Below are 27,232 nucleotides of genomic sequence, written 5' to 3' on the forward strand. Positions count from 1 at the left end.
ACTAACCTGAGATATTGAGAGCTGCAGGTCGGGCTGGTGTGGAACAGTTGCCAAGGTAAGTTCCACATTGGATGATGGCTGTGAAGATTTGAGGTGATGGAGTACGTGTGTACCAGTTCTTCTGAAGCAGCATCTATTAAGTGTTGTCTCTCCATTCCACACGTGGTGGGTATCAGCCTTGGAGTGTTCAGCAGTGAGGTCGACAGGCGAGGAGGCCAGGTTTGCGAATACACAGGTTCACTCAGAGAGAGTCGGTCGGTGTAGCCAGCACATGCAAGTCAAGTGTTCGTGTATGGTGAAATAAATACATTGTTCACAGTTTGGGGTAAAGGCTGAAAAATCATAGGAAGTTAGTACCGAGGACAGGGTCATCAATGTCGATAACGTGTCAGGTCCATTTAAAACCCGCCAGGAACCAGTTTGATTCGTTGTTCGACTGTGTCGTGTATTGGGATGTTAGTCTTGTTCACTGGACATAAGGCGAGTTTTGCTGGTAAGGTGTATGCGGTGGTGATGGACATTGGTATGATGCTTGTCCACTAAAACCTGGTGCTGGGATGAGGTGTCCTTTACAAATAATCATCCAAGTGAGAATGTAGAGCATTGTGTGGCGCCCAGCTTTGTCTTGTTGTGTCTGAACTGGCCCGCGTGAGTCATTTGGGTATGTGGAGGGTGGTCTGCAGTTCCTCGCCACGTATCTAGATGTGCAGTGAAACCAGGAAAGCGGGTTGGCTGGGTGTGGCGTGCGTTGAGTGCTGGCTACACCAGCTGCTGTAGCCCGTTGAAGTTGCACAGAGCGGTCGAGTGATGCATCAGGGAAAGGCGGAAGGGCTTAGGTAATGGGTGGAGAGAGATATTGGCATTTCCCACGAGGTGGCTGCAGGTCACGTGGGCAAGTTGCACCTACTCTGGCCCAACCTCTGCCACTCAGTGGCGGAAGAAAGGAATCACTGTTGCCACCCTGAAAATCTTCGGCGCAATCATTGTTGGAATCATATGATGATGTAAGATAATGTTGTATGCCTCGTCAGCCAGCCATAATTTAACATTCAAGGCGTCAGCTGCATGCGATAAAAGTTCTGATTGTAGCTCCTGTAGCAGCTTCACCGACCAAAGTGTGTAAAGGCAAGGTCCAGCATGTACTCGGGTCCCACCAGTGCACGCAGAAGACACCACAGTTTTAATGGAGATCTGTTTTTCAAATGTTCATCATGGATTATGTGGTGAATGGCATCTACAATCTGCAAGGGGGGAGGGGGGGGGCATCAGAGGCGTTCAATGATGATGGCTGTGGCAGTGTAGTATTTACAAAATGTTGGTGGACACATGAGAAGATCCCTAATTAAGGTCTGTGTAGTCCTTTAAGTGACTAATCATGCATATGAATTGCACGTCATCATCTGTGATTCCAAGGACATCCAAAATGCTGTTCACAAGTACAAATCATGTTATCGACCTATCTTTCTGTAGATGGGCAATTTTGGGAACTGGTCAGCTCATTTATGTTGTGGGATGATTGGTAGAAGTGAAGAATGGGTCGATGTGAGACGAGGAGAAGGGGCTTCCAATGCAGTGAAGGCAAAATTTCGATTGAGATAGCTCGATGTAGTGCTGTCCTGCTGTGGAACGTTGTCTGAGTTCCGTGTAGAGGCGACGAAACGATCCCACGACACGTTATCTGTGTGTGGGCGATTGGCATAGAAGGTACGACCATGGTCGCTGAGCCGCGATGCGGAACTAGTTTGAGAAACGAAAAGGACTGTTGCGAAACCCCATGTGGCACTAACAGGGGTACATTTTCAGTTTGATACTGGTAGTATGGATCCGCCGTGTTAGTGTGAGAAACATTCATGAAACGTTGAGGTGAAGGCTCGAATTTTGTGAACGGAATGACGTTGTTTGGAGCAGCTGACATGGTTCTATACACGGTGTGCTTGGGTATGCTCGTATGTGTCATCTTGTATGGTTCCCACCACTGCGGCCATGGGAGGTTATGTCGACTGCATGTTGTACACAACTGACCGGATGAACTGAATCACTTGCGAACGTATCATTAGACGTAATCAGCTGTTGTGCTTCTCAATCGAAATGTTTGGAGGCTAATGAAGACACTGGGTTGACTGCACAAAATGTTCCATGCTGACTGTCCAGGGTCAGTGTTGACCTATTGTGGTATCGATAGCTACGATGCCACGACGTAAATACAAGTTCTAAAGTTGGCACTACGACAGACACCGACGCCAGCGCACTCTAGCCGGGGCGGGAGAGCTCTACGAGATCCGCTCCAGATTCTGCCCATTTGATCAAGGGCTAACGGCCGGGATACTTCGCTTCAGCTTCGCACCTACGTACTAAGTTATGTGTACCTCTGTAAATATTCGTGCACCAGTAAACCACTTTTACTCACTCGCAGTACCTTTTCCTGCTCCTACTCACTTCCTTCATTCGGCCAACCTTTCAGTTTTCTGGAGCAGACCCACGCCTCGCCTTCCAGGCGGGATACAAAAAGTGGCGACGATCAGGTATTTAAAAAATTTTTTTCCTCTCCTATCATTTGCGTTTTTGCTCGGTACTGCTTTCTTTTCGTGCTAGCCTCAGTATAAGACTTTTATTTGTGTAAACCATGGCTTCGCCACAGGAACAGGCTTCGCTGTCCGCTCTTGTACGTTTTCAGGCTCACCAAATGACGCAGCTGCTTGCTGCCATAAATGGACTGGTCACACCACAAACTGCAACTACTTCGGCGCCTCCGACGCCACCACCTGTACCGACGCCGTCGCCGACGGCGCCGCCATTTCGTGCCTTCAATCCTGACGTTGAACGCTGGCCAGAATACATCGCACAGCTCGAGGCACACTTTGCAGCATACAACATACCAGGTACAGAGCGGCTTGCCTTTTTCATTGCCAACGCGGGTGTTGTGTTGTACCGTGTGCTCGTCAAGTTGTTTCCCACCACCCGCCCAGAAACTAAAACTTACGAAGTGATTGATGCTTTGAACTCCCACTTCCGTGACAGTATAAATGTGGTAGCTGCACGATACAAATTCTTTCGCCTCCGGAGTGGCCCTACTCACAAGGGAACCTCTCCATCGCACCCCCCTCAGATTTAGTTATAAGTTGGCACAGTGGACAGGCCTTGAAAAACTAAACACAGATCAATCGAGAAAACAGGAAGAAGTTTTGTGGAACTATGAAAAAATAAAAAGCAAAATATACTGAGTAGTCCATGTGCAAGACGCGTGAGCAGCTGCCGAACGAGAGGTCCTTGGTTCAAGTCTTCCCTCCAGTGAAAAGTTCAATTTTTTATTTTCAGACAATTATTATCTGTCCGTCCGATGGGATCACTTTTTTTTGGGGTGTGATTATCACATCCACAACAAAACCTAAATCGGGCAAGGTAGAAGAATTTTTTCACCCATTCGCCAAGTGCACAAGTTAGGTGGGTCGACAACATATTCCTGTTATGTGACGCACATGCCGTCACCAGTGTCGAATAGAATACATCAGACGTGTTTTCCTGTGGAGGAATCTGTTGACCTATGACCTTGTGATCAAATGTTTTCGGTTCCCATTGGAGGGGCACGTCCTTTCGTCTACTAATCGCACGGTTTTGCGGTGCGGTCGCAAAACACACTAAACTTATTACAGTGAACAGACGTCAATGAACGAACGGACAGATCATAACTTTGCGAAAATAAAAAAAAAGTAAACTTTTCACTCGAGGGAAGACTTGAACCAAGGACCTCTCGTTCCACAGCTGCTCACGCTAACCACGGGACCACGGCGCTCCTGAGCTCACATTAGCCTTGATGTTGCCTATCTTTCACATGGACTACTCAGTTTGTATATTTTGCTTATCTTTTTCATAGTTCCACACAACTTCTTCCTGTTTTCTCGATTGATCTGCGTTCAGTTTTTCAAGATCTACCCACTGTGCCAACTTATAACTAAATCTGGGGGGGGGGGGTGCGATGGGGAGGTTCCCTTGTTGGTTAGCGGACCTTCAGGGGCTCACTTCGTATTGTGACTTTAATTGCTCGTGTGGACGCTCATATGTGTATATAATGATTAGACGCTAATGCGTAGAATGTGGCGGATCACCGCATCCGCGAGCAAATCTTCAGATTTAAAAACCCGTCTTTGCAGGAAGCAGTGGACTTGCTAGACAGACAAAGGCGCGGCACAACACGTGCCCTGCCACCCAGCCCCAGCACGGCCAGCCACGCCGCACCGCTCGCGCGCACATAAACACATTTCAAGTCAAGCACCTACTCTGAAACTGAAATCATGTCCGAACTGCTTTCGTGCCCACCCATGGGACAGTTGCCCATCCTGTCAAGCACAGTGTTATTTTTGTAATAAGAAAGGACATGTGCAAGCTGTGTGTAGTAAGCGAAACTCTAATTCACAACATGTCTCCCGTTCGCCTGACTCGCGTGGGCGTCACCGCAACGGCGACCTCCATGCTCATGTTTCACATCAGGCTATGGACGTTAATGCCATTTATTCAAAGCCTTCTGCTTCACGTGCTTCTACAGCTCGTCGTGTGCATCAAGTTTTGCCAGACACTTCCTCACGCATTCAGCGCGATGCGAGAAAAGTTTTTGTGACTTTGCACATTTGTGGACGTTAGTTTCGCATGCAGCTGGACACTGGTGCGTCCGTTTCTTTACTGAACAAATCTACGTATGACTTGCTTGGTTCCCCCCCGCTTCGTCGTTCACATTCCACACTGACTGCATTTACTGCACAGGAAATCTCAGTGCTCGGCGTGTGTAGTTTTTCAGGCCACGTATGGTGCAACGACCCGTACAGTGTCTTTCCATGTGCTCCACTCGAGTGATGTTACGAACATTTTTGGCTTGGACGCATTTGAACTTTTTGGCCTCGCAATTCAAGACAATGTACTTTGCATCAACGCTAGTGACCGTGCAGACAGTGTTGCCGCACTATGCGATGATTTTGCTGAACTGTTTTTCTGATGGCCTTTGTTGTGCCGTAGACTTTGCAGCGTATGTTGTAGTTAAAGACAATGGCATGCCTATTTTCCGGCGCGCACGCCTGGTACCGCACGCATTGCGCGACGCCGTGGCTGCTGAACTTGCGCATTCGCAGGACGGTGGTGTCATTGACGCTGTTTCTGCTTCGTCAGGAGCTTTGCCTATTGTGTGTGTGAAGAAACCAAACGGTCGTCTCCGTATTTGTGCTGACTTTAAATCTACAGTAAATCCCCAGACAGTAGTAGCCACATTTCCCTTACCGCGTCCTGAAGATATTTTTGATAAGCTTGGTGCGAGAAAATTCTTCTCCACGATTGACTTACGGGACGCATACTTTCAGATTCCGCTCGACGAACAGTCGCAGCGCTATTTTGTGATCAACACCCACCTTGGATTGTTCAAGTTTCGCCGCCTTCCGTTCGGTTGTGCTTCGGCTCCTGTTATTTTTGTCTTATTTGCAGCAGTTGTGTGCCACTGTCCCCGGTTGTTCCAATTATCTGGACGATATAGTTGTATCAGGTAGCACACCTGACGAACATTTGCAGAATTTGCGTGCTTTATTTACTGTACTTTTGCAGGCAGGACTAAAGTGTAACAGAGACAAGTGCAAATTTTTCAAACTGAGTCAGTATTTAGGACATATGATTAACGGACAGGGTATCCACCCCTCGCCGTCACATCTCAGTGCGATCAGAGACCTGCCAGCGCCCAGGAACTTGAAAGAACTTCACTCTGTGTTGGGCAAAATCACTTATATTAGATTTATACCAAATGCAGCGCAGATTGCAGCGCCTTTGCATCGCCTTCAGCGTAAGAACGTTTCTTTTGTTTGGTCTTCGGAATGTGACGCTTCTTCCCACAAGCTCAAATCTGCTTTCCTGAGTGATCGCTGTTTGATTCCTTTCGATCCCCCCAAACCAGTGGTTTTGGCTGTCGATGCATCTTCTCACGGAATCGGAGCGGATCTCTCGCACCGCTTTCATTCTGTCGATCGCCCGATCACTTTTGCGTCTAAGTTGCTCAATTCTGCCCAGCAGAACTATTCTCAAATCGAGAAAGAAGCCTTAGCTATTGTCTATGGAGTGACAAAGTTTCATGATTGGTCGCAAGTTCTATTTGGTAACCGACCATAAGCCTTGACGTCTTTGTTCCACCAGTCAAAGCCAGTTCCAGCCCGTACTGCACAAAAGTTGCAACGTTGGTCTTTGTTTTTGTCTAACTACAATTACGAAATCTTGTTTCGGCCTACGGCTCAGCATGGCAATGCTGATGCTTTGTATCGGCTGCCAATCGATCCTGACGAAATGTTTGATTCTTCCGAATTGTCATGCATGTTCATTGATTTGCAGGATAAGGAATTAGCTGATGGTGTTCCAGTGCATTTCCTCGACAGCTGCCGATGCTTCTTTGCAGATTCTTTTGCGGTATCTTCATACTCAATGGCCTCAATCTCGTACCCAGATTTGTGATCCACTTGTTCGTCATTTTGCGCAACGTCACAACTTGTCTGTACACCACGGTGTTATCTTGTTACGAACTGACAATGATCAGTCTTGTGTGGTTGTACCTCGTTCGTTGCAGTCGGAAATGCTCCAATTACTGCACGCTGGTCATTGGGGTATGGTGTTGACGAAGCAATTAGTGCGTAGTCACTGCACTTGGGTCGGCATCGATAAACATATTGAGAATTTGCTTGCTAACTGTCGTCCTTCCGCGGAGCATCAATCTGCTCCCCGCCAACGCTTCTTTGCCTGGCCAACTCCTACTGCACCTTGGCAGCGCGTTCATATTGATTACGTGGGTCCTTTCTGGGACACCCGCTGGTTGATAGTTATTGATGCGTACAGCAACTTCCCTTTTGTTGTCCCTATGTCTTCTGCTACATCTACCAGCACTATTCGGGCTTTGACGTCTATTTTTTGCCTTGAGGGCCTTCTTGAAGTTATTGTCTCTGACAATGGCCCCCAATTCGTGTCCTCAGAGTTTGCAGCGTTCTGTACTGCTAATGGCATTCGCCATCTGACCTCAGCCCCGTTCCACCCCAGTCAAACGGTGAGGCTGAATGCTTTGTGCGTACATTTAAGTCGCAGATGAGCAAGTTGTGCGCCACGCACTCTCGCGAGCGCGCGCTATGGACCTTCCTTGCTTCATATCGCTCCCAGCCGCGCGGCACCCGTTCCCCAGCGGAATAGTTACATGGCCGCGACCATCGGTCGCTCCGGCAGCTTTTGCACCTGCCGCCGCGCGCTGCTGCTGCTTCGCATCGTTCTGGCTTGGCGCCGCACGATTTGGTGTTCTATCGCGTTTTCTCTGGCAGGCAGCGCTGGGAGCAGGGGCGCATTCTTCGCCGGCTTGGCGGCGCCTTATTTCTCATTTCTGGTCCCTCCGGCACTGTCATGCGACACTGGAACCAGATTCGTTTGCGCCGTCCTCTGTTTTCTGCCGCTGGTTGTTTTCCGGCAGAATTGGAGGCTTCGCGGCTTCCGTCGCCTCAGCCCACGACTCCACCGACGGCGACCCGCCGAGAGCGCGCCTGCCGTCGCCGCCGCCGATCCAGTCCCCTGCACCTGACGGACGCCTCTCGCCGCCGCCACAGCCCCACCTACGGCCGCTGCTACCGCCGCCGCCGCCGCCGCGTTCCTCCGCGGTGCCGGAACCGATGGACGCTGAGGCTGCCTTCACGCCGCCGCCACCACCGCCATCGCCCATGGAGATCGTTGGTCCGCCTCCTCATCCGAGCATACCCAGTGGCGATGCGCGGCTTGGGCAGGTTTTCCACGGGACGTTTTCCTCGCAGCTCGCGAGCAATTCGGGGTCGCGGGTGAACAGCGCGCCCCGACAGTTCCGCTGCCCACCCCCTCAGCTGCGCCGCCCCTAAGTCCCTCCACCCGCCGTCGGAAGCCATACTCAACGACGGTGCGTTGTTTCAGGGGGGATGGATGTGGTATCGATAGCTACGATGCCACGACGTGAATACAAGTTCTAAAGTTGCCACTACGACGGTCAACGACGACAGTACACTCTAGCCGGAGTGGGAGAGCTCTACGAGCACCGTTCCAGATTCTGCCCATTTGATAAAGGGCAGACGGCCGGGATACTTCGCTTCAGCTTCGCACCTACATACTAAGTTATGTATGCCTCTGTAAATATTCGTGCACCAATAAACCACTTTTACTCACTCGCAGTACCAACGTGTATTACCTCTTCCTGCTCCTACTCACTTCCTTCGTTCAACCTTTCAGCCCACACCTCGTGGTCGTGCGGTAGCGTTTTCGCTTCCCACGCCCGGGTTCCCGGGTTCGATTCCCGGCGGGGTCAGGGATTTTCTCTGCCTCGTGATGGCTGGGTGTTGTGTGACGTCCTTAGGTTAGTTAGGTTTAAGTAGTTCTAAGTTCTAGGGGACTGATGACCATAGCTGTTAAGTCCCATAGTGCTCAGAGCCATTTGAACCAACCTTTCAGCTTTCAGGAGCAAACCCACGCACCGCCTTCCAGGTGGGATACAAAACCTATGTTGCACGATAACCACACATAGTGTAAATACGTGCAATAAACTTGACTCAGGGTCTTCACTGTGGAAATTCACTATCCTAACAGTAAAAGAACAGGAATACTCCAACACTTGATTACAACCGACTTAATTCACCGAACTACAGGGTGCACATAAAGTCCAGGACACTTACAATTACTTATTGCATAAGAACTACACATTGTACAGGTGTCATACATATTGCATTTTGAAGAGAAACTCTGAAAGTTTTTTTTTTACAAACATTCGATATGCGAACCATGAGTGGCCCAGCAGACGTCAATATGGTAATCGAATTCTTGCCATACCCATCCCAGCATGGCATTGTCGACTGTGGCAGTCGTTTCCTGTATTCTCTCCCGGAGATCTGCTACATCATGTTGTAGAGGCGGTACATACACCAGATCTTTAATGTGGCCCCACAGAAAAATGTCACACGGAGTGAGATCTGGTGATTGGGGAGGCCATTTCATGAAACAGCTGTCCCCTTCTGTAGCACGGCCGATCCATCGATGCGGCAGCTCCGTGTTCAGGTACCCACGAACTTCAAGATGAAAATGGGGTGGAGCCCAATCCTGCTGAATGATGGAGAGTTAGATTGCATTTGAGGCATCAGCCATTGCTGCAACATGCCCAAGTAGGAATATCCAGTGACAGTGCTCTCGGCGAAGTGCACTCGCACCGGAACTCTCCATGTTTGCGACTAGTGCTGACTATTGGCAGATTAACAAACTACGCTGTGGCGGTATACATGACAAAACTCTTTCAGGGTTTCTCTTCAAAATGACATGTATATCTGTACAATGTTTGGGTCTTGTGCAATAAATAATTGAAAGTGTTCCCGTACTTTATGTACACCCTATATGTCGTTAACACCAGGAAACATCAGGCACGTTGTTCATGTAGACTAGATCAACACAGTTCACCAATCGACCATCACTTCGTTGCTATCGATAGTAGCCACACGTGTTTGGTAACCATGGCTTCATACTAAGCTAAAGTATGTCCTCATATTCTAGCTAAACTGCTAAACTCCAGCAGCTATTGGAGCTATAACAAAAATTTGAGTGCCATTTATGCTTAAGCCAGGGAGCACTATTACAGTATTGGAAACTGTAATTATAGTATCTAAAATACTGAGATTGCCCTGCATTCAGGTTAAATCATACATTAATCTACATTAAACTATATTTAACAGGAAAGGACATTATCAAAAAACAGTAACCTCCTCAATTGCTAGATATTGTACCAACAAGCACGAGCTTGTATTAAATGGAATCACATTCAGAGAGGTACATTAAAAATGGGAAGAACAAATGCAATCAATTCCTTGGCAACAGCAAATTTAATTTTAAACATAGATCTAAAATTAACAAAGTATCAGTTTGCCAGAACAGTAGGCAGAAACATGTCATTAAGTTCGTAGATATGTTAGGCTTATCAGAAATCGTCCTGTCAGGTGTCCTGCCCATCAGAAGAGCTAAAATATTCGGCAACTTCTTGTCCAATTTCTGTACATTTCTTGGAAGATTTTCGTGGCCCAGGCCTCAAAGGCAGAAATGATTTGTTCTGGTTGCCTTGCTGCCAGTATCAGAAACCAAATTTCCATGTTCATTCTCTTCATGCAGTATTTCCCTTGTGTGTACAGGTATCTCAAACATTGGTTTCGATGTAGTAAATTGTGCAGATATGTGCATGCTTGCACAACAGCTACACATTTGTCAACATTACGTAACATTCGCTTTCGTGAGAATCCGGAAATCAGAAGACGTGATGCCAAATGTATTTACGGCTACCGCCCTCCCTCTGCTCAGCCTGCAGTTGACTACGTGTTCATTCCAACGCTGTGCAGGGTCACAGAACAAGGGAATTATCCAATCTGACATGTCGAAACCTGTCTTTAATTTTTTTATATGGGATGAATGCATTGAAAGAAACATAATATAAAAATTTAGCTTCTACGACTCACTGCAAGCATTATTTAAAAAAAAATGTTGAAAATTGCCAAATTCGTAGCTCGAGAGGCACCTAGAAGAATGTATACTCTGGCCGCAGCTGCCGACAGTCAGTGTACGAGTATGCACAATACGGCAGGTGCATAGCCTTGGCTGACAGAAAATTGATAAACAGAGAAAACGCCACTACGGGATCGTAATTTGTAAAGTAAACTTTAGTTTCTGTTGATAGTTTCTCTGACACAGTCTTTCGCAGATACTTTTCGCTTAAATTTTCAACTCATTTAATATCCATAATCGCTAGCAGTTGCCTTTGCGATACAGCTAAGTGTTAAAATGGAGATAAAACTGAATTAATTTTCTTTGTGTTCTCTTCGTATATGCTGGCTAACAGCATTTGCCTTTGCGCAGATTCCACAGTTGCGCCCTAACGTGGAGTCCAGTTAATGTTTTCAACCTTGCAAAGATGAAATATCAAGAAAGCGGTAAGCAGTCGAAATCATCTTTTTATTCTGAAGACCTACATTTGATTATTTATTAGTTAATTTCTTGGACGTTCATTCTAATGTTGACATTTAGTTAGATGTTGTGGAAACATTAGAAGCAATAGGAAATAACTGACGATTCTATGACCTGTTGTTCGAATGATGATTGTTGTGCTAATTAAGGTCCCGAACACAAACACAGTACCTTCCTAGCCCGAAGAAAATATGTACGGTAATAACTTTCAGTGTCGAAGAAAAACCTGTTAATTTTTTGGTTAAATGAAGGAGGGAGGAAACACTTGAGGTTAAGCAATGTGCAAAGCCGGTTCCATTTCTTAAACTCTGAGATTGAATTTATAAATGGAACAAAGATTTACACAAAGTACGAAACATATGCCAAAATGAAACTCGCAAAACTTTGAAAGAAAAACCACTCGAAATCTTTAGGACTGCTCGTGAGAGTCGCCATATCGTTATCCATGGAGATCTAGGTGACTGTGCCCTCTGAATTGTGAGTGAGATTAACATTACAGATTTCCACGTTTATTCGACCTAGTTAAAAAGATTCGGGAAATTACACAGAAAAGTAAGTCGGAAAATAACGAAGTTTATTTCAAGTAAACTTGTAAATGAAAGGTTATTAACACGTAACACTACAGAAAAATCCGTAGCTGTGGTGAACACGAAGCTTCTTGTTATCCCCTAAACTGCTGTGTATGAAGCCAATCAGTCAGGTTTCGTGCAAGAACTGCATGCAAAGCGCTTTCTATCATTTCGGGCATAAGAAAGACAAAGCCGCTTGTGCAGTTAGTGAATGCCAGGACACGTTTGTATATGACAATACTAGTGAGAAGTTATCAGTGGATTACTGTTTCCTCAGCTCTATACCTGTCTTCAGGGACCTCAAAGGAAATTATAGCCAAAAATGAAAACAAGGACTGTTTAGCTGCAAAATCTTGTAATCGACATAGCAAAACCTCGGAAAATGTGAGAGAATAATTTGCAATATTACATCCAAAACGTCTTCTTACCTGTTACAGCAAATAATTAACTTCATTTTTTGGACTCTTGGTCTGGGCTTAACATCATGTCTGTTTTTAGGAGGACGAGGAAAAAGTACAGCCTCTCGATGAAGAAATTTTTCGACACTATGAAACATTTTTCAGAAGATTGTTGGTGAATATGATTTCTGGTAGCTCTTTGTCGTTTTAGGTTTACCACCGGAATTGTATTGTTAAACTTCAGTCGTTTGTGCAATGTCAGTTTGCATCACCATATTTTACGAAATTGATCTTATATGCCTAGTACGCAACACTACGTGCAGACCAACAGCCACAGTCATTTCTTACTCCATCCCAATTCTGTCTAAATAAAACTATTACTTATTGGGACGTGCCTAAACGCTTTAATTATTCTTTTATCACCTGTGCCGGGTGTAAACAAAATGTTTGTTTTCGTCATCCACAGACACTTCGAATTTTTGTGATGAGTACTGGAAATAATCAACGAACTGTTTCATTGTTAGTAAGATACGCATTATACAAAAATTATCATAAGAAGTGTGATACAGAAATTATAATAAAATATTTCATGTCAACATATTACGGTAGAAGTCGTCTGTATTGTAGCATCATATACTGCCTTGCTTTTCTTTCCTCTGCTCGTCACTTGTGTAACAGTTACATCTACAACACTTTATCTGACGATATGAACTGCAAGATGTTCAAAAAGCTAAGGGGCTGAGACATTTTTGATATCATTCTTGAGTTTCTCCCGGCGTATTTGATAATCAAAATGTCCACGGGTGTACTGCCGGTCTACAGTGTCCAACGGGCACAATATTTCGGCGATCATACATGTCGCCATCATCAGGTGAACTGACGGACTGAGCTCCTGTGAACGTGCCGGCACGGAGATCCGTACACTATGGCTGCTCAGGTGGAACTGGGTTCGGTCGCGGCGGCGGCGGATTTAAATACCCTCCGCCCGCGGCGCGCTCACTCCGCCGTCCGCGCCCCGCGCCACGGTCGCGCGGTGTAACAGATTGCGACGGCGTCTGAGATGACGTCGGTGTAATGGCTCCGTCCGCCGTGGTCGTCACAACTATACATTTGCTCGATTTACTCTTGATTAACCCAATCGCTGGTTCCCAAGCCTTGCTAAGATTATAGCCACAGTCACGATTTATGAGGTCGTCATTGGTGCGAATTTCGATGGCCTCTCTAACAACGCTGTCCCAGTATCTCGACGTCTGTACCAGAATCCTCGTGCGTTCATACTCCATAGCGTGATTTTCCGACAAACAATGTTCAGCGACCGCCGACTTGCTCGGATACATCAGTCGAGTGTGCCTCTGGTGTTCACGGCATCGATCCTCGACGGTACGCATCGTCTGACCAATACACGACTTGCCACATTGACACGGAATCTGGTACACGCCGGCCTTCCTCAAACCGAGGTCATCTTTGGCGCTCCCCACCAGTGCACGAGTTTTATTCGGAGGACAAAACACCGTTCCGACCCGGTGTTTCTTCAAAATGCGGGCGATCTTTCCAGAGAGTGCGCCTGTATATGGGATAAACGCAGTGCCTACCTCCTCCCTCGTGATTTCATCCATATCCACAGGTTGTGCTGTAGTGGTTGGGCGGAGAGCACGTTGAATCTGCCACTCTGAGTACCCATTTTTTCGAAATACAGTTCTCAGATGTTCCAATTCCTGGAGTAGACTCTCTGCGTCAGAGATAGTGCGCGCCCTATGTACTAGAGTTTTAAGTACCCCATTCCTCTGTGAAGGGTGGTGGCAGCTGTCTGCGTGCAAATACAGATCAGTGTGCGTTGTCTTCCGAAACACCCCATGACCTAGGGTGCCGTCAGGCCTTCTCTTGACCAAGACGTCAAGGGTTAATCAAGAGTAAATCGAGCAAATGTATAGTTGTAACGACCACGGCGGACGGAGCCATCACACCGACGTCATCTCAGACGCCGTCGCAATCTGTTACACCGCGCGACCGTGGCGCGGGGCGCGGACGGCGGAGTGAGCGCGCCGCGGGCGGAGGGTATTTAAATCCGCCGCCGCCGCGACCGAACGCTGCAAAGTGTGCAGTGCTACAGGTGCCAACAGTTGGGGCATGTGGCGGGTGTCTGCCGGAATGCAGTCGCGTGTTTAAAATGCGCGGCGGCACACGACACCCGCAGCTGCCCCAAACCACGTGGAGCGGCCAGCAGATGCGCGAACTGCGGCGGTCCACACGCCGCCAACTCGCGCAGCTGCAGCTACCGCCGGCAGCACACCACAGCAAGCTCTGAGGTGCCTGCTGCCAAGTCGGCCGCACTGCCTCCCCGCTCCGGCGAGGGACGCGCGCCTTGCCGCGTCGAAGCGGCAACCGACCAAGCGCTGGCCGACCTACATGCAGCCATCGCGGCCGAAAGGGCCGCAACAAGGGACGAGTTGGTGGCTGTCCACCGACAGCTTCAACAGCTGCGGGAGGAGCTGCGGCTTCTCAAGAAGGCGCCGCCTGTGCCAGCTCCCCCCGCCCCTGTGTAGCAGCCATCGCGGGTGGATGCCGCCACCCAGACGTCCACCCCGACGTCCACCGACTCGCCTCCTGCAGCAATGCAGGCGGCGTCTCGCATGGAAGTGGACGTCGGGACGCCTGCACCGTCTTCTAGCCTGGAGACGGATGCAGAAGAAGAACAAACTGATGACGACTTGCCGCCCGCTTCTTCGCACGATGAAGAAGAAGCGGCAACCGACGAAGGACTGCCCCTCCCGCTCCCTGACGAGCGGAGCGTGCAGCCCTTCCTGAAGAAGATCGTGGCGTCGCTGAAGGACGGGACGTACCCTCACGGGGACAACCCGTACCCCTTCACGCCGACGCACACGAAGCCACCTCTTCCGCACGCACCGTGCGACCTTCGCCACTCGCGTGGCATATTGCGCGGGGCGATAACACGGAAGGAGATCGTACTGCTGAACAGCCGACCCATCTTCACCCCTTCGGACTGGGACCACATCGTTGAAGCGACCGACAAGTGGGTGAGGGAGGAGTTTCGCTCCGGCAGGCGCCAGCCTGCCCCAGAAGACCAAGCAGCAGCCGACTACTTCGCTAGACTACAGTCAGCGAGGTAGCCAGAGGCCCATTCAAACGAGAGGCCACCCTTACACCACCAGAGCAGACAACGGAGGAATAGCAGCACTGCTGCTTAGCCTCCCCCTACTCCAGACAGAGGATGTCTGAGATTTAGCGAGTTCGAGTTCGAGACCGAACCCAGTTCCATTTGAGCAGCCATAGTGTACGGATCTCCGTGCCGGCACGTTCACAGGAGCTCAGTCCGTCAGTTCACCTGATGATGGCGACATGTATGATCGCCGAAATATTGTGCCCGTTGGACACTGTAGACCGGCAGTACACCCGTGGATATTTTGATTTTTGATATCGTTTAAGTGTTTAAAGTTTGCGTGTGTGCACCTTAGACTTCGCGAAACGGGGCGCTACGTTTTCTAATTATTCGCCTATCTCGGGCCATAGAGGATGGACTGTACAAACCGCTCTTATAAGCGGTTCTTCGTGTGGCAAAAAATGAGCATCTTTAACATTAAAAAAATACTTGCAGCTAAAATGTTGACAGTGCATTACTTTCGGCGTATTCTTAGCGCATAAAAAATTTCAGGTTACATTTCTACATGTCGAATTGGACCATACCCTTGTTACTCCAGCCACATTTACACCTAGAATCGTTGCAAACCTGGGGGAGAGACAAATCAATAAGTTTACATATTTTGCACATTTTCAATCAATAATCTCATATAGAATAATGTTCTCAGGTTATCACCTTCAAGAAAGAAAGACTTCATTGCTCAAACATGTTCTGTAAGAATAATATGTGGTACTCACACACGATCACTGCTTCACAGTATACTTATTCCCTCATGAAGTTTGTTGAAAATAATCCACAGCAGTTCAAAAGGAACAATGATGTACATAATTACAATACCAGAGGGTAAAAAGGAATTCATTATTCCATATTAATGTTGCCTTTAGCACAGAAAGGGGTATTGTATTGTATGGAACTGGGGACCTAGAAATGACGGAGAGGTTTCGTCCCCGCCGTAGCCCACAGTGGTTCACAACCCTACAACAGGCTACGCAGTCCACTCACCACGCCGCCGCCCCACACCGAACCCAGGGTTATTGTGCGGTTCGGCCCCCAATGGACTCCCCCGATAACGTCTCACACCAGCCGAGTGTAACCCCAATGTTTGCGTGATAGAGTAGTTATGGTGTACGCGTACGTGGAGAAAGTGTTTGCAAAGCAATCGCCAACATAGTTTAACTGAGGCGGAATAAGGGGAATCAACCCGCATTTGCGGAGGTAGATGGAAAACCGCCTTAAAAACCATACTCAGACTGGCTGGCTGCTTTACCATTCGTTTAAAACGCGTGCGGCAGGACGGTCTTGTAGTTGCCCCGGCCTGACTTGCTTCTTGTGACGTAGCTGGGTCGGGAGAGTGAGGACTTGCCTTCTCACTCTTCAGTTAACCAACAGTTGTCAGACAGTGTGGTCGAAAACAGTCTGAAATGCTTGTTTATTTGTTTATTTATATAATTTTTTTGCATAGAGTCAACAAAAATGATGACTATTGCAAACGTCAGTGTTGTTTACATAATTATGAAGATGTTAAAATACAAACAAAACAAATAGTTGATATAAATTAGCAAGTCTATAAAACAAGCATGCAATGGGAATGTGGTGTCACAGAAGTAGGTATTCAACTAAAATATTTCTAATTTCTAATACAAAGTATAAGATCACGTGTTTTCAGCTTAGAATTCAGACAGAGAGTACAAACATTTCTTTGCCATCATAGGCTCATAAGTCTTTTGGAAATTTGTTAAACCAAATTTGACCACTGATGTATGGGCTGCAATCTGTTATTTTCAACTAATTTAGGAAAGGATATATTGTTCCATAGTAAACAGTTTGAATAGTAGAGTTTGTAACTATTTTTGCAAGATGACTGAGTAGATATAATCCGCTACTAATCTTTCCACACACAAAGTCAATATGCTTTGACCACCGCAAGTATTTGTCTAAGTATAGGCCCAAGAATTTGCAGCTATTAGGGTCTGCTGCCTCAATTCCATATATATTATTTATAGAGGTATGATGAGAGTTAACAGTCTTGAATGATAATAATTGTGATTTATTAACATTGACCTTTAGCTCTTGTTCTTGAAAATACTTAATTATAGTTATTACTCCATCTGTTGCAGAAGATGTACGTTCACAGGTATTTTTGCCAAGAAACAACATAGATGTGTCATCTGCTTAGCTCACTATTATGGAGTTTTGTGGCTGGGTGACATCATTCACATAGACTAAAACGAGAAAGGGACCAAGAATAGATCCCTGGGGGACTCCTTGTTTGAAGGTTTCATTAGAAGACTGGGCGATTGCAACTCGGTCATTAATTTGGTATGTTAGCTTTGTGCACTGCTTCTGGTTTGTCAAGTAGTAAGTTAGCAGCAGTATTGCTGAATCTTTTAAGCCATATGCCTGGAGTTTCTTTATTAATAGATTATGTTTAACTGAACCAAATGCCTTGATAAGATCAAGGAATATGGCTGTTGTCAAATTTCCTTCATCTAGTGCACTATATATATAATGTAAAAATTCAGAGATTGCTGTGATGGTGCTGTGGTTTTTCCTGAAATCATGTTGTCTTTCAGTGAGTAGGTTATTTGTTGTGAAGTAGTCACCGAGTTGTGAAAGCAAATCATATTCAAAGATTTTATTAAATGTGGGGATTAATGATATTGGTCTAAAGTTTTCAACATGTTTTTTAGATCCTTTCTTATATACTGGTTTTACTACACTCATTTTAATGAGTAAGGGTAGGTGTTTTCCTTAATACAGCAGTTAATGAGATTCGTAATAGGTTTAACTAATTCTTTGTGGCACTTTTTAACTAGGGAACTAGATATCTCATCCCATCCAGCTGGGTCTTTGATGTGCAGATTCTTCGATTTATTTCATGTTCACTCACAGTTCTGACTTCAAAGTTTGTACGTAGGAGCAGTGTGCGATTTGTGCTTTTACCAGTGGGGGGATGTCTTATGGGGTTAGTATAATTATATATGTTACTAGCTTGGACCGTGGCGCTACCCATGGTTAAACAGTTATTTATAAATAGATGTTAATGCCGAAACTCACTATTCACGCTTATGCACTATCAGAAAAGCCATCCGTTGTTATATCTTTAAAAGTACATTATAGGTAAAGCTTATTTACAAAATCATCTACATACAGATATACGAGGGGAATTCAAAAAGTAAAGGCACATTTGTGAAAAGCTGTACTTATTCTGATGATAGAAAACTGAAACATGCGTTATTTTTCTACGTAATCTCCCTGCAGTTCAATGGAGTTTTCCCGACGTTTTACGAGTTTTTTTTATTTAATCAGAAAATACGTTTATCGGTTGCATCTGTAACCAGTTTTGCACCGCAGCAATGACGTCTTCATCAATTTCAAATCTTCTTCCCTGTAGTGCTTCCGTTAAGGGTCCAAACATGTGAAAATCGCTTGCAGCCAGGTCTGGACTGTATGGTGGATGTTCCAGAACCTTGAATCTCAACTCCTTTATTGCGTCGGCTGTCCGTTTGGCAGAATGTGGGCGAGCGTTATCTTGTTGCAGGATGACACCTCTTCACAGTTTTCCACGACGTTTGGATCTGATTGCAGGTTTTAGTTTCGTACACAACACATCACATCCACCATACAATACAGACCTGGCTCTAAAGCCTCGTTTACGCTGGGGTGACGTCTTGCAACATTGTGGCATGCTACGGAAATATGGCGAGCGTCGTCTTGTCATTTAGTTCTAAATGTTTTGAACTGCTTAATTACTACATAACACTTTTTCAAAATTAATAAGCAAACATATTAACAGTATTAATAGTAAACTTTCAGTGTTCAGCTACACAAATTTAAATTATATCTAAAGTTTTACTGCAGTGCTTGGTAAATAAACATCCCAGGTTGGGATGCATAAACTAAAACCAGAGAAGGGGATGGTCTGATGCAGAGGGGGGGAAGTCCCCCCCCCCCCCCCTGCAAATCGCACACTGCATAGGGGTGAGCAAATGTTTATCTTGCTGTTTTGGTCAACAGGTTGAGTTGGAATGCTACATGGAGTGATAAAATATTTATTAAAAAGGTCACAGGTTGTTCTTGGATCTTCTATTAATTTTCTCTCATGCAATAAGCTTATTTCTTTTGTATTCACATTTGATGTCGCTTTCAGGTATTGACTGACGAGCTTCCAAGATGCTTTACTCACATTGTCAGATTAAATGACTGTATCACTGTGCACCTTTTTCCTGAAATTCGAAAGCTCTGCCTTAAACATATTCTTGGCTTTACAATACTTTTCCTTAAGGATGATATCCTCTTTTGATTTATAAAGAAAGAAGAGGTCATGAACATCCAGCTTAAGTTTAATCAAACTACTTGGTAGTTTCAGCTTTGGTTTCTTTCTATGTATTAGAGTCCTTTTTACACCATTAAATGAGCAACATGTCTCAAAATCGTTTTATAGAATTGATCCCATTTCTTGTTTGAGCCTTTTACCTTATAAACACAGTTCCATTCCTCCTGGGCTAGTTAATGTTTAAGGCGATTTACATTGTGATTGTTCAAGATTCGTTTCTGTTCAGTGACATTTGTTGCTTCTGCTGTGTTTACACCTGTGTACTCAACAGACTGTCAATAGTGGTCAGAGTAGTGAACTTCTATATCTCTGTGACTAACACTGTTAGTAGCAAGTTTACTGATTATTACATAATGTATCTTGCTGGAAGTGTAGTTTGTCAGTCTTGTATCAGTGTCTATTATGTTTACAAGGTTATACAGGGTGTTACAAAAAGGTACGGCCAAACTTTCAGGAAACATCCCTCACACGAAAGAAAGAAAATATGTTATGTGGACATGTGTCCAGAAACGCTTACTTTCCATGTTAGAGCTCATTTTATTACTTCTCTTCAAATCACATTACTCATAGAATGGAAACACACAGCAACAGAACGTACCAGCGTGACTTCAAACACTTTGTTACAGGAAATGTTCAAAATGTCCTCCGTTAGCGAGGATACATGCATCCACCCTCCGTCGCATGGAATCCCTGATGCGCTGATGCAGCCCTGGAGAATGGCGTATTGTATCACAGCCGTCCACAATACGAGCACGAAGAGTCTCTACATTGGGTACCGGGGTTGCGTAGACAAGAGCTTTCAAATGCCCCCATAAACGAAAGTCAAGAGGGTTGAGGTCAGGAGAGCGTGGAGGCCATGGAATTAGTCCGCCTCTACCAATCCATCGGTCACCGAATCTGTTGTCGAGCAGCGTACGAACACTTCGACTGAAATGTGCAGGAGCTCCATCGTGCATGAACCACATGTTGTGTCGTACTTGTAAAGGAACATGTTCTAGCAGCACAGGTAGAGTATCCCGTATGAAATCATGGCGGTGAATCGAGGAAGTACAGTACATACTGACGAAATTAAAATGAGCTCTAATATGGAAATTAAGCATTTCCGGACACATGTCCACATAACATCTTTTCTTTATTTGTGTGTGAGGAATGTTTCCTGAAAGTTTGGCCGTACCTTTTTGTAACACCCTGTATAAATTCAGTATATCTGTTAGCCTCAAGCTAGGCATGTCGTGAGAGTTTGCATTAATATTCAAATCCCCAAGTATAGTAAGATTACCTGGGCCACTTAAACTAATTACTGGTCTGAAACTATTAAACAAGTGAGACACATCTGCATTTGGCGGGTGACAAATTCCTATTACTTTGTGCTTTGTATAATTACTACCCTCTCCCTTCAATTTAAGAGTAATTCCAGTAATTTCTGAATTTCTTTTACTACTGGGCTTATCCAGGAATGACATTTTACTAGTAATTAGTGGTTCTTGGACAACCTTTATGTAGATGTCTACAGTAGCTGTTAGCGAGAATATAACCCTCTAATTTACAAAATTTTAATTCCTCAGCTTTAAGACCACATTTAGCAATCACAATGACATGGGGGCCATGTTCTGTCACAAAAACTTGTAGAACGTCTAGTTTATTTCTGGGGTACTGAATATTGATGTGTATTAGTTTCAGGGCGTTTCCTATCTGCTACACTACTATATTGTTCCGTCCAGCTTCGCTCTCGCGAAAAACCTTGTCTTCAGTAACAAGCACATTATTCCTTTCGTTCCATACTAGTTCTTTGGCTGGGGCGTGAGACTGAGGGCTAATTTGTTCATTTACTAGGTGTGCTAATTTCGATCTTCCCTTTTTGTCCATGTGAAGACCGTGGGTTGTACCTACCAAACATGCTTACAGCAACTAATTTAACATTAGAGAACTTTGTACAAAATCTTTTTAAATCGTGTCTCTTGCTATAATTAATTACAGTAACATTTGTGCTGATTAGAAGAAGTAATAGTCTTAGATAATTCTTTAACATTGTGATTGCATTATTGCAGTGTATGTCGTTAGATCCAGCACAAATCACAACTGAATCATTTCCAACGTGTTTATTACTTACAAAAGGTTCAAAAATGGTTCAAATGGCTATGAGCACTATGTCCCCTAGAACTTAGAACTATTTAATCCTAACTAACCTAAGGACATCACACACATCCATGCCCGAGGCAGGATTCGAACCTGCGACCGCAGCGGTCGCGCGGTTCCAGACTGTAGCGCTTAGAACCGCTCGGCCATCCCGGCCGGCGACAGGTCCAGTAACGTCCTTGAAATGTGCACCAGGTTTTACGATGCCCGTGCTGCACTAGTGTCAGTCGAGGGAAAGGGAAATTTTATCAAAATTCAATGAAGGCGCGGTTGAGCGATGAAATCTGGGGCCGCTGGCAGAGTGCGGTTAACAGTCGACAGCCAGCGGGCCAGGCAAGGTAAACATGGCACTCGCGGGCGCAGAGCTGCGACGGCGGTATTGCATGCACGATTTGTTTTGAGTGGAGCAACAATGCGGCAGGAAACTGCAGCGTTGCTTTAAGTTATTGCGATGTATGAGGCACTAGGCCAGAGCCAAGAGTGGCGATTTGTAAGTGGCTGACGTGTGGAAATTTATCCCTGCCATAGTTTCTGTCTCTCTCTGACACTACGTCAGAAGCGAGGGAGAAACCAATAAATAGACGGGCAATTTTAGCTTGAGACAGAGTGTGCCAGGTCAGTTGAGCATTGGGACACACCTGTGCTGGTCTATGCTTATAGGGGCCAGTCTGGCAGCAATGTTATAAGTATTGTGCAAAAACTTGTACTTTGTTTCTATGTACTTGTTCGGGCTATATTCCGCCTCCGGGGACACAACACCGGGGCAGGACGGAATGGCAGCCTGGAACTTGGAGATTGCACGGAGGACAGTAACAGCGGTCTGCAGCGGGTCCAGCAGGGGCTCGGTTCCACTCGAGTCTACGGGTCACGTTCGCTTTCCACCTGGCGTACCGGGCTCCGGGCGAGTTCGTACCCTGCGGAAGGCGCAGTAGCGCAGCGACAGTGACGGTGGCGGGTGTTGCCATCTGGCAAGCACTACTATCGGCAATTTGCGGCACCGCGTCCAGGAAGGTTCGGGTTCGAGTCCTGTCCTATCCTAGGAGCAGCGGCGGCCCGAAGGCCACGCGTGACCAGTACACCCACCTTCGTCCCACGGTCGGACAGAGCAGGCTAAATGGGGTGGAGGGTGGCGAGGTCCAGGGACTGTATGTAGCAGTCTTCAGAATCGCAGGCAGCAGAGCGGCGCCAGTCGCAACGCCCGGCGACCGGGAGAGGGCGGCCGACGTCCATTGGCGGGCGACGTTGATGATGGCAGCAGCAGCGTTGGCATACCAGGAGTTGATGAGCCGGCTGGACTCGCGTGACAGCACACGGCGGCACACCGACATTATGCTTCACCCATCGAGTACTGTAAATCAGGTCAATAAACGAATGTTACCGAATACCGCTGTATCACTCTGCACTACCCCTCGACGCTCTTGAACTCATGACAAAATACGGCGCGTTGGTCCCTGCTTCAGCTCTGCCAACTCGGGTTCGACTCACTGACCCCGCAACACCCATTACATTGTGTGTCGGATTTATTTTCTGTAATTCTTGGGCTAGTCCCTTACTGTGGCTATCACCAAAGATTTCTATTTTACTTCTGATCACTTTATTTAATTTACAATCACTAATTACACTAGGCACTTCACTTACGTTTCTTAAACGAGAATGTGCATGTGGCTTGGGAGCAATTTGGTTATTTGCAAAGTGAGTTTGTTTGCCATTTTGGGCGTAGTTATTAAATAGGTCGGCGAATTTGTTCATGTGCACTGGCATTGAGGAGGAAGCACCGGTTTTCACATCTTTTCACATTGTCTTACCTCGCCATTGCTGCGCAGACCATTCAGAAGTACCGATACTGTTAGAGAGGCCTAAATTTTCTGCTTTCACAATACAAGGATTTATTTCGTATTTCGCGTGCAGTTTTTTCACTTCATCCTGCAAGAGTCCAATAGTTGCAACATACGAAAGGTTTTCCTTTTTGATGCCTTCGATCGTCCTTGCTGGCTCAAAAGTTCACGTTTCTTGAGCATTAACGGATGCTGCTGTTTGTTTACAGTCTACACAGTTCCACGTGGTCGCGTAGTTATCGTCACTTCTCACTGAGGGGTCAATCTTTCCGCAGCGAAAATGAAATTTTAATTACACTGAAGACCGACGAAGCCACTTTTCACAATTTTCGCGCACTTTTTGCAATATTGACACGTCATAACATTATTTTCGAGGACCTCTACATTCAGAACTTCCGCAGCTGACGCCATCTTGAATGGGTGCTTGGTTTCCCAAAGCCGAACAAGAGAGCGATACACAAATTGGGCGTGGACGGCAATAAGGATCGAACCTGAACCAAAAGCTGAGTAGTTTCGTGCGCTGTCATTCTCGCTGAGACAACAACTGATACTAATTATATCTACCTGGCCGCTTGAATTTGCACGCTTGTCTGACTTCAATGCTACACTACTGGCCATTAAAATTGCTACACCAAGAAGAAACGCAGATGATGAATGGGTATTCATTGGACAAATATATTATACTACAACTGACATGTCATTACATTTTCACGCAATTTGCGTGCATAGATCCTGAGAAATCTGTACCCAGAACAACCGCCTCTGGCCGTAATAACGGCCTTGATACGCCTGGGCATTGAGTCAACAGAGCTTGGATGGCGTGTACAGGTACAGCTGCCCATGCAGGTTCAACACGATACCACAGTTCTTCAAGAGTAGTGACTGGCGTATTGTGACAAGTCAGTTGCTCGGCCACCATTGACCAGACGTTTTCAATTGGTGAGAGATCTGGAGACTGTGCTGGCCAGGGCAGCAGTCGAACATTTTCTATATCCAGAAAGGCCCATACAGGACCTGCAACATGCGGTCGTGCATTATCCTGCTGAAATGTAGGGTTTCAGAGGGATCGAATGAAACGTAGAGCCACGGGTCGTAACACATCTGAAATGTAACGTCCACTGTTCAACGTGTCGTCAATGCGAACAAGAGGTGACCGAGACGTGTAACCAATGGCATCCCATACCATCACGCCGGGTGATACCCCAGTATGACGATGACGAATACATGCTTCCAATGTGCGTTCACCGCGATGTCGCCAAACACGGATGCGACCATCATGATGCTGTAAACAGAACCTGGATTCATCCGAAAAAATGACGTTTTGCCATTCGTGCACCCAGGTTCGTTGTTGAGTACACCATCGCAGGCTCTCCTGTCTGTGATGCAGCGTCAAGGGTAACCGCAGCCATGGTCTCCGAGCTGGTAGTCCATGCTGCTGCAAACGTCGTCGAACTGTTCGTGCAGATGGTTGTTGTCTTGCAGACGTCCCCATGGGTTGACTCAGGGATCGAGACGTGCTGCACGATCCGTTACAGCCATGCGGATAAGATGCCTGTCATCTCGACTGATAGTGATACGAGGCCGTTGGGATCCAGCACGGCGTTCCGTATTACCCTCCTGAACCCACCGATTCCATATTCTGCTAACAGTCATTGGATCTCGACCAACGCGAGCAGCAATGTCGCGATACGTTAAACCGCAATCGCGATAGGCTACAATCCGACCTTTATCAAAGTCGGAAACGTGATGGTACGCATTTCTCCTCCTTACACGAGGCATCGCAACAACGTTTCACCAGGCAACGCCGGTCAATTGCTGTTTGTGTATGAGAAATCTGTTGGAAACTTTCCTCATGTCAGCACGTTGTAGGTGTCGCCACCGGCGCCCACCTTGTGTGAATGCTCTGAAAAGCTAATCATTTGCATATCACAGCATCTTCTCCCTGTCGGTTAAATTTCGCGTCTGTAGCACGTCATCTTCGTGGTGCAGCAATTTTAATGGCCAGTAGTGAATTAACTCGGAAACTACGCAGCGTGTCGAATTTTTTTCGTGACAATTACTTCCCAGCACAACCTAACCTGCAACACCCTTACAAGGCTTTCAGACTGTTTTTGAGCACCATATGCAGTTCCGGCCACGATACTAAACTTTGATGTTCAGAAAGGATTATTTTACATGGCGAGCGTGCAGTTTTTGGCGAAGTAAGCAAAATGGAATAGGAAAGTGAGAATTTGAATGTCCCAACTTGTACTTAAACGTGAAACGCGTGAAAGTAGTGCACTTAATACTGAATTACAGCTCCAGCTTTCCTTGCAGCATTAGTCCAAAACTTTTCGTTGGCTTCTACTTTAATGAAAAAGAAAATTTAAACGGAGAACATTATGTACTGATGACCTACATAATCTGAAGAAAGGATAGTATTTACACTCAAGTTACTAGAAACCGGAGAGTTTGTATTTACTTTAGTGATTATTTCGCGTCTCAGCAGCTGCTATATATCAGACAGTTACTAATTTCTGTAGTGATATATGTTAAGCTCTTCATGAATTTTGTTTAAGTATATAAAGGAAGATGTCAATAAAATATGATTACTGAAATACGTTCGACATGTCAAATAGACTAATTGCTAAAATCTGCTATATAGTTCATTAGAGGAGAGAGAGCGTGATCCCAAGCCATTCTTGTTTATTATAGAAAATCTCTGACAACAGTGGTACATCGGCCATATAATTGCAGATACCATGTACGTAAGCAACGATAATGATCAAGTCTTTCGTATATATTTAATTTTAATGAGCGTAATGAATACATATTCGCACTTGTATAATTTCAAGGAAATTAACTGTGCTTTTCCTTTTTAACAAAAAAATTACAAAGCTTGTGTTTATTCACTTCGCTCCCACCTGACGCAAGCATCTAATAAATTTATTGTCTTCCTCGCGCGCCCAGTACGACCTTCGATTGCTTCGGCAGTTTTATAATAATCATATTTCTTTTCGTTCGGCATTTGTGCTGTGGTTCATTTGAATCCCAGAAGCAAATATGATGTCTATAATACCGCTCATCTTTCGGAACTTTACATTCACTTCGGACCACTCCGCCGCTCACGCAAGTCGTGTCACCGACGAACGTAGACAAAATAGTAAACGAAATCCTTCCGTTCTACGCGCAGAGAACGCGAGTTTCCTTTCGTGGTTCGCTAAACTCACACGTATCAGTCATTTTAGAATTCGGTGTGCACGCAAAGACGTCAAATACCACACTGAACAAATTGCGTGAGTCAGAGTTGTAATGATTTTCAGTCTACACGCTACGAATTGTCTGTGTCCACAGATTCGAACAACGTTGCCCAAACCACTAGTTCCAACTTCCACGTTTGCGCACATCTTACATCTACCCAAGTTTCCGGTCCAGTTGCAAGTTAGTCCATATGCTACAATCTGCGTAGATGTAATGTGCTCAGACAGATCGTTACATATGGATCGGTCTTTAATCAGGCCCTGCACGTGAACTACAATAAATCAACAAACACTGTCCTAGAATAACTATATATTTCCTTTAAGTAAAAAAAAATATTGTCCTAGAAAAATTATTTATTCAGTCTAATAACGCTTCATGAGGAGAAGAGTCGGATCGTTAAACTGATTATGTGAGGCAGGCACTACGTCGAATCTTCGAAGGGATTGTGTAGGGCACTACACTACAAAATTATTTTTTTCTGTATTTCCTTCGTATCTGCGAGGAGGCTACTATACATTGAACATAGCCTTCGACTGTGCTAGTAGCAAATCGATCGT

The 27,232-nt window shown here is 45.8% G+C and overlaps 1 protein-coding gene across 1 annotated transcript; it reads left to right on the forward strand.

Moving 5' to 3' along the window:
* Positions 1–2,623: 2,623 nt before the first annotated feature.
* Positions 2,624–14,514, forward strand: LOC126249068 (neural Wiskott-Aldrich syndrome protein-like). Its single transcript, XM_049950720.1, has 3 exons — positions 2,624–2,943; positions 7,466–7,768; positions 14,166–14,514. The coding sequence occupies exons 1-3, from the start codon at positions 2,624–2,626 to the stop codon at positions 14,512–14,514; spliced, it is 972 nt and encodes a 323-aa protein (XP_049806677.1).
* Positions 14,515–27,232: the final 12,718 nt, after the last annotated feature.

This window comes from Schistocerca nitens, chromosome 3, assembly GCF_023898315.1.
Source record: "Schistocerca nitens isolate TAMUIC-IGC-003100 chromosome 3, iqSchNite1.1, whole genome shotgun sequence".
In the NCBI taxonomy this organism is placed as follows: Eukaryota; Metazoa; Arthropoda; class Insecta; order Orthoptera; family Acrididae; genus Schistocerca; species Schistocerca nitens.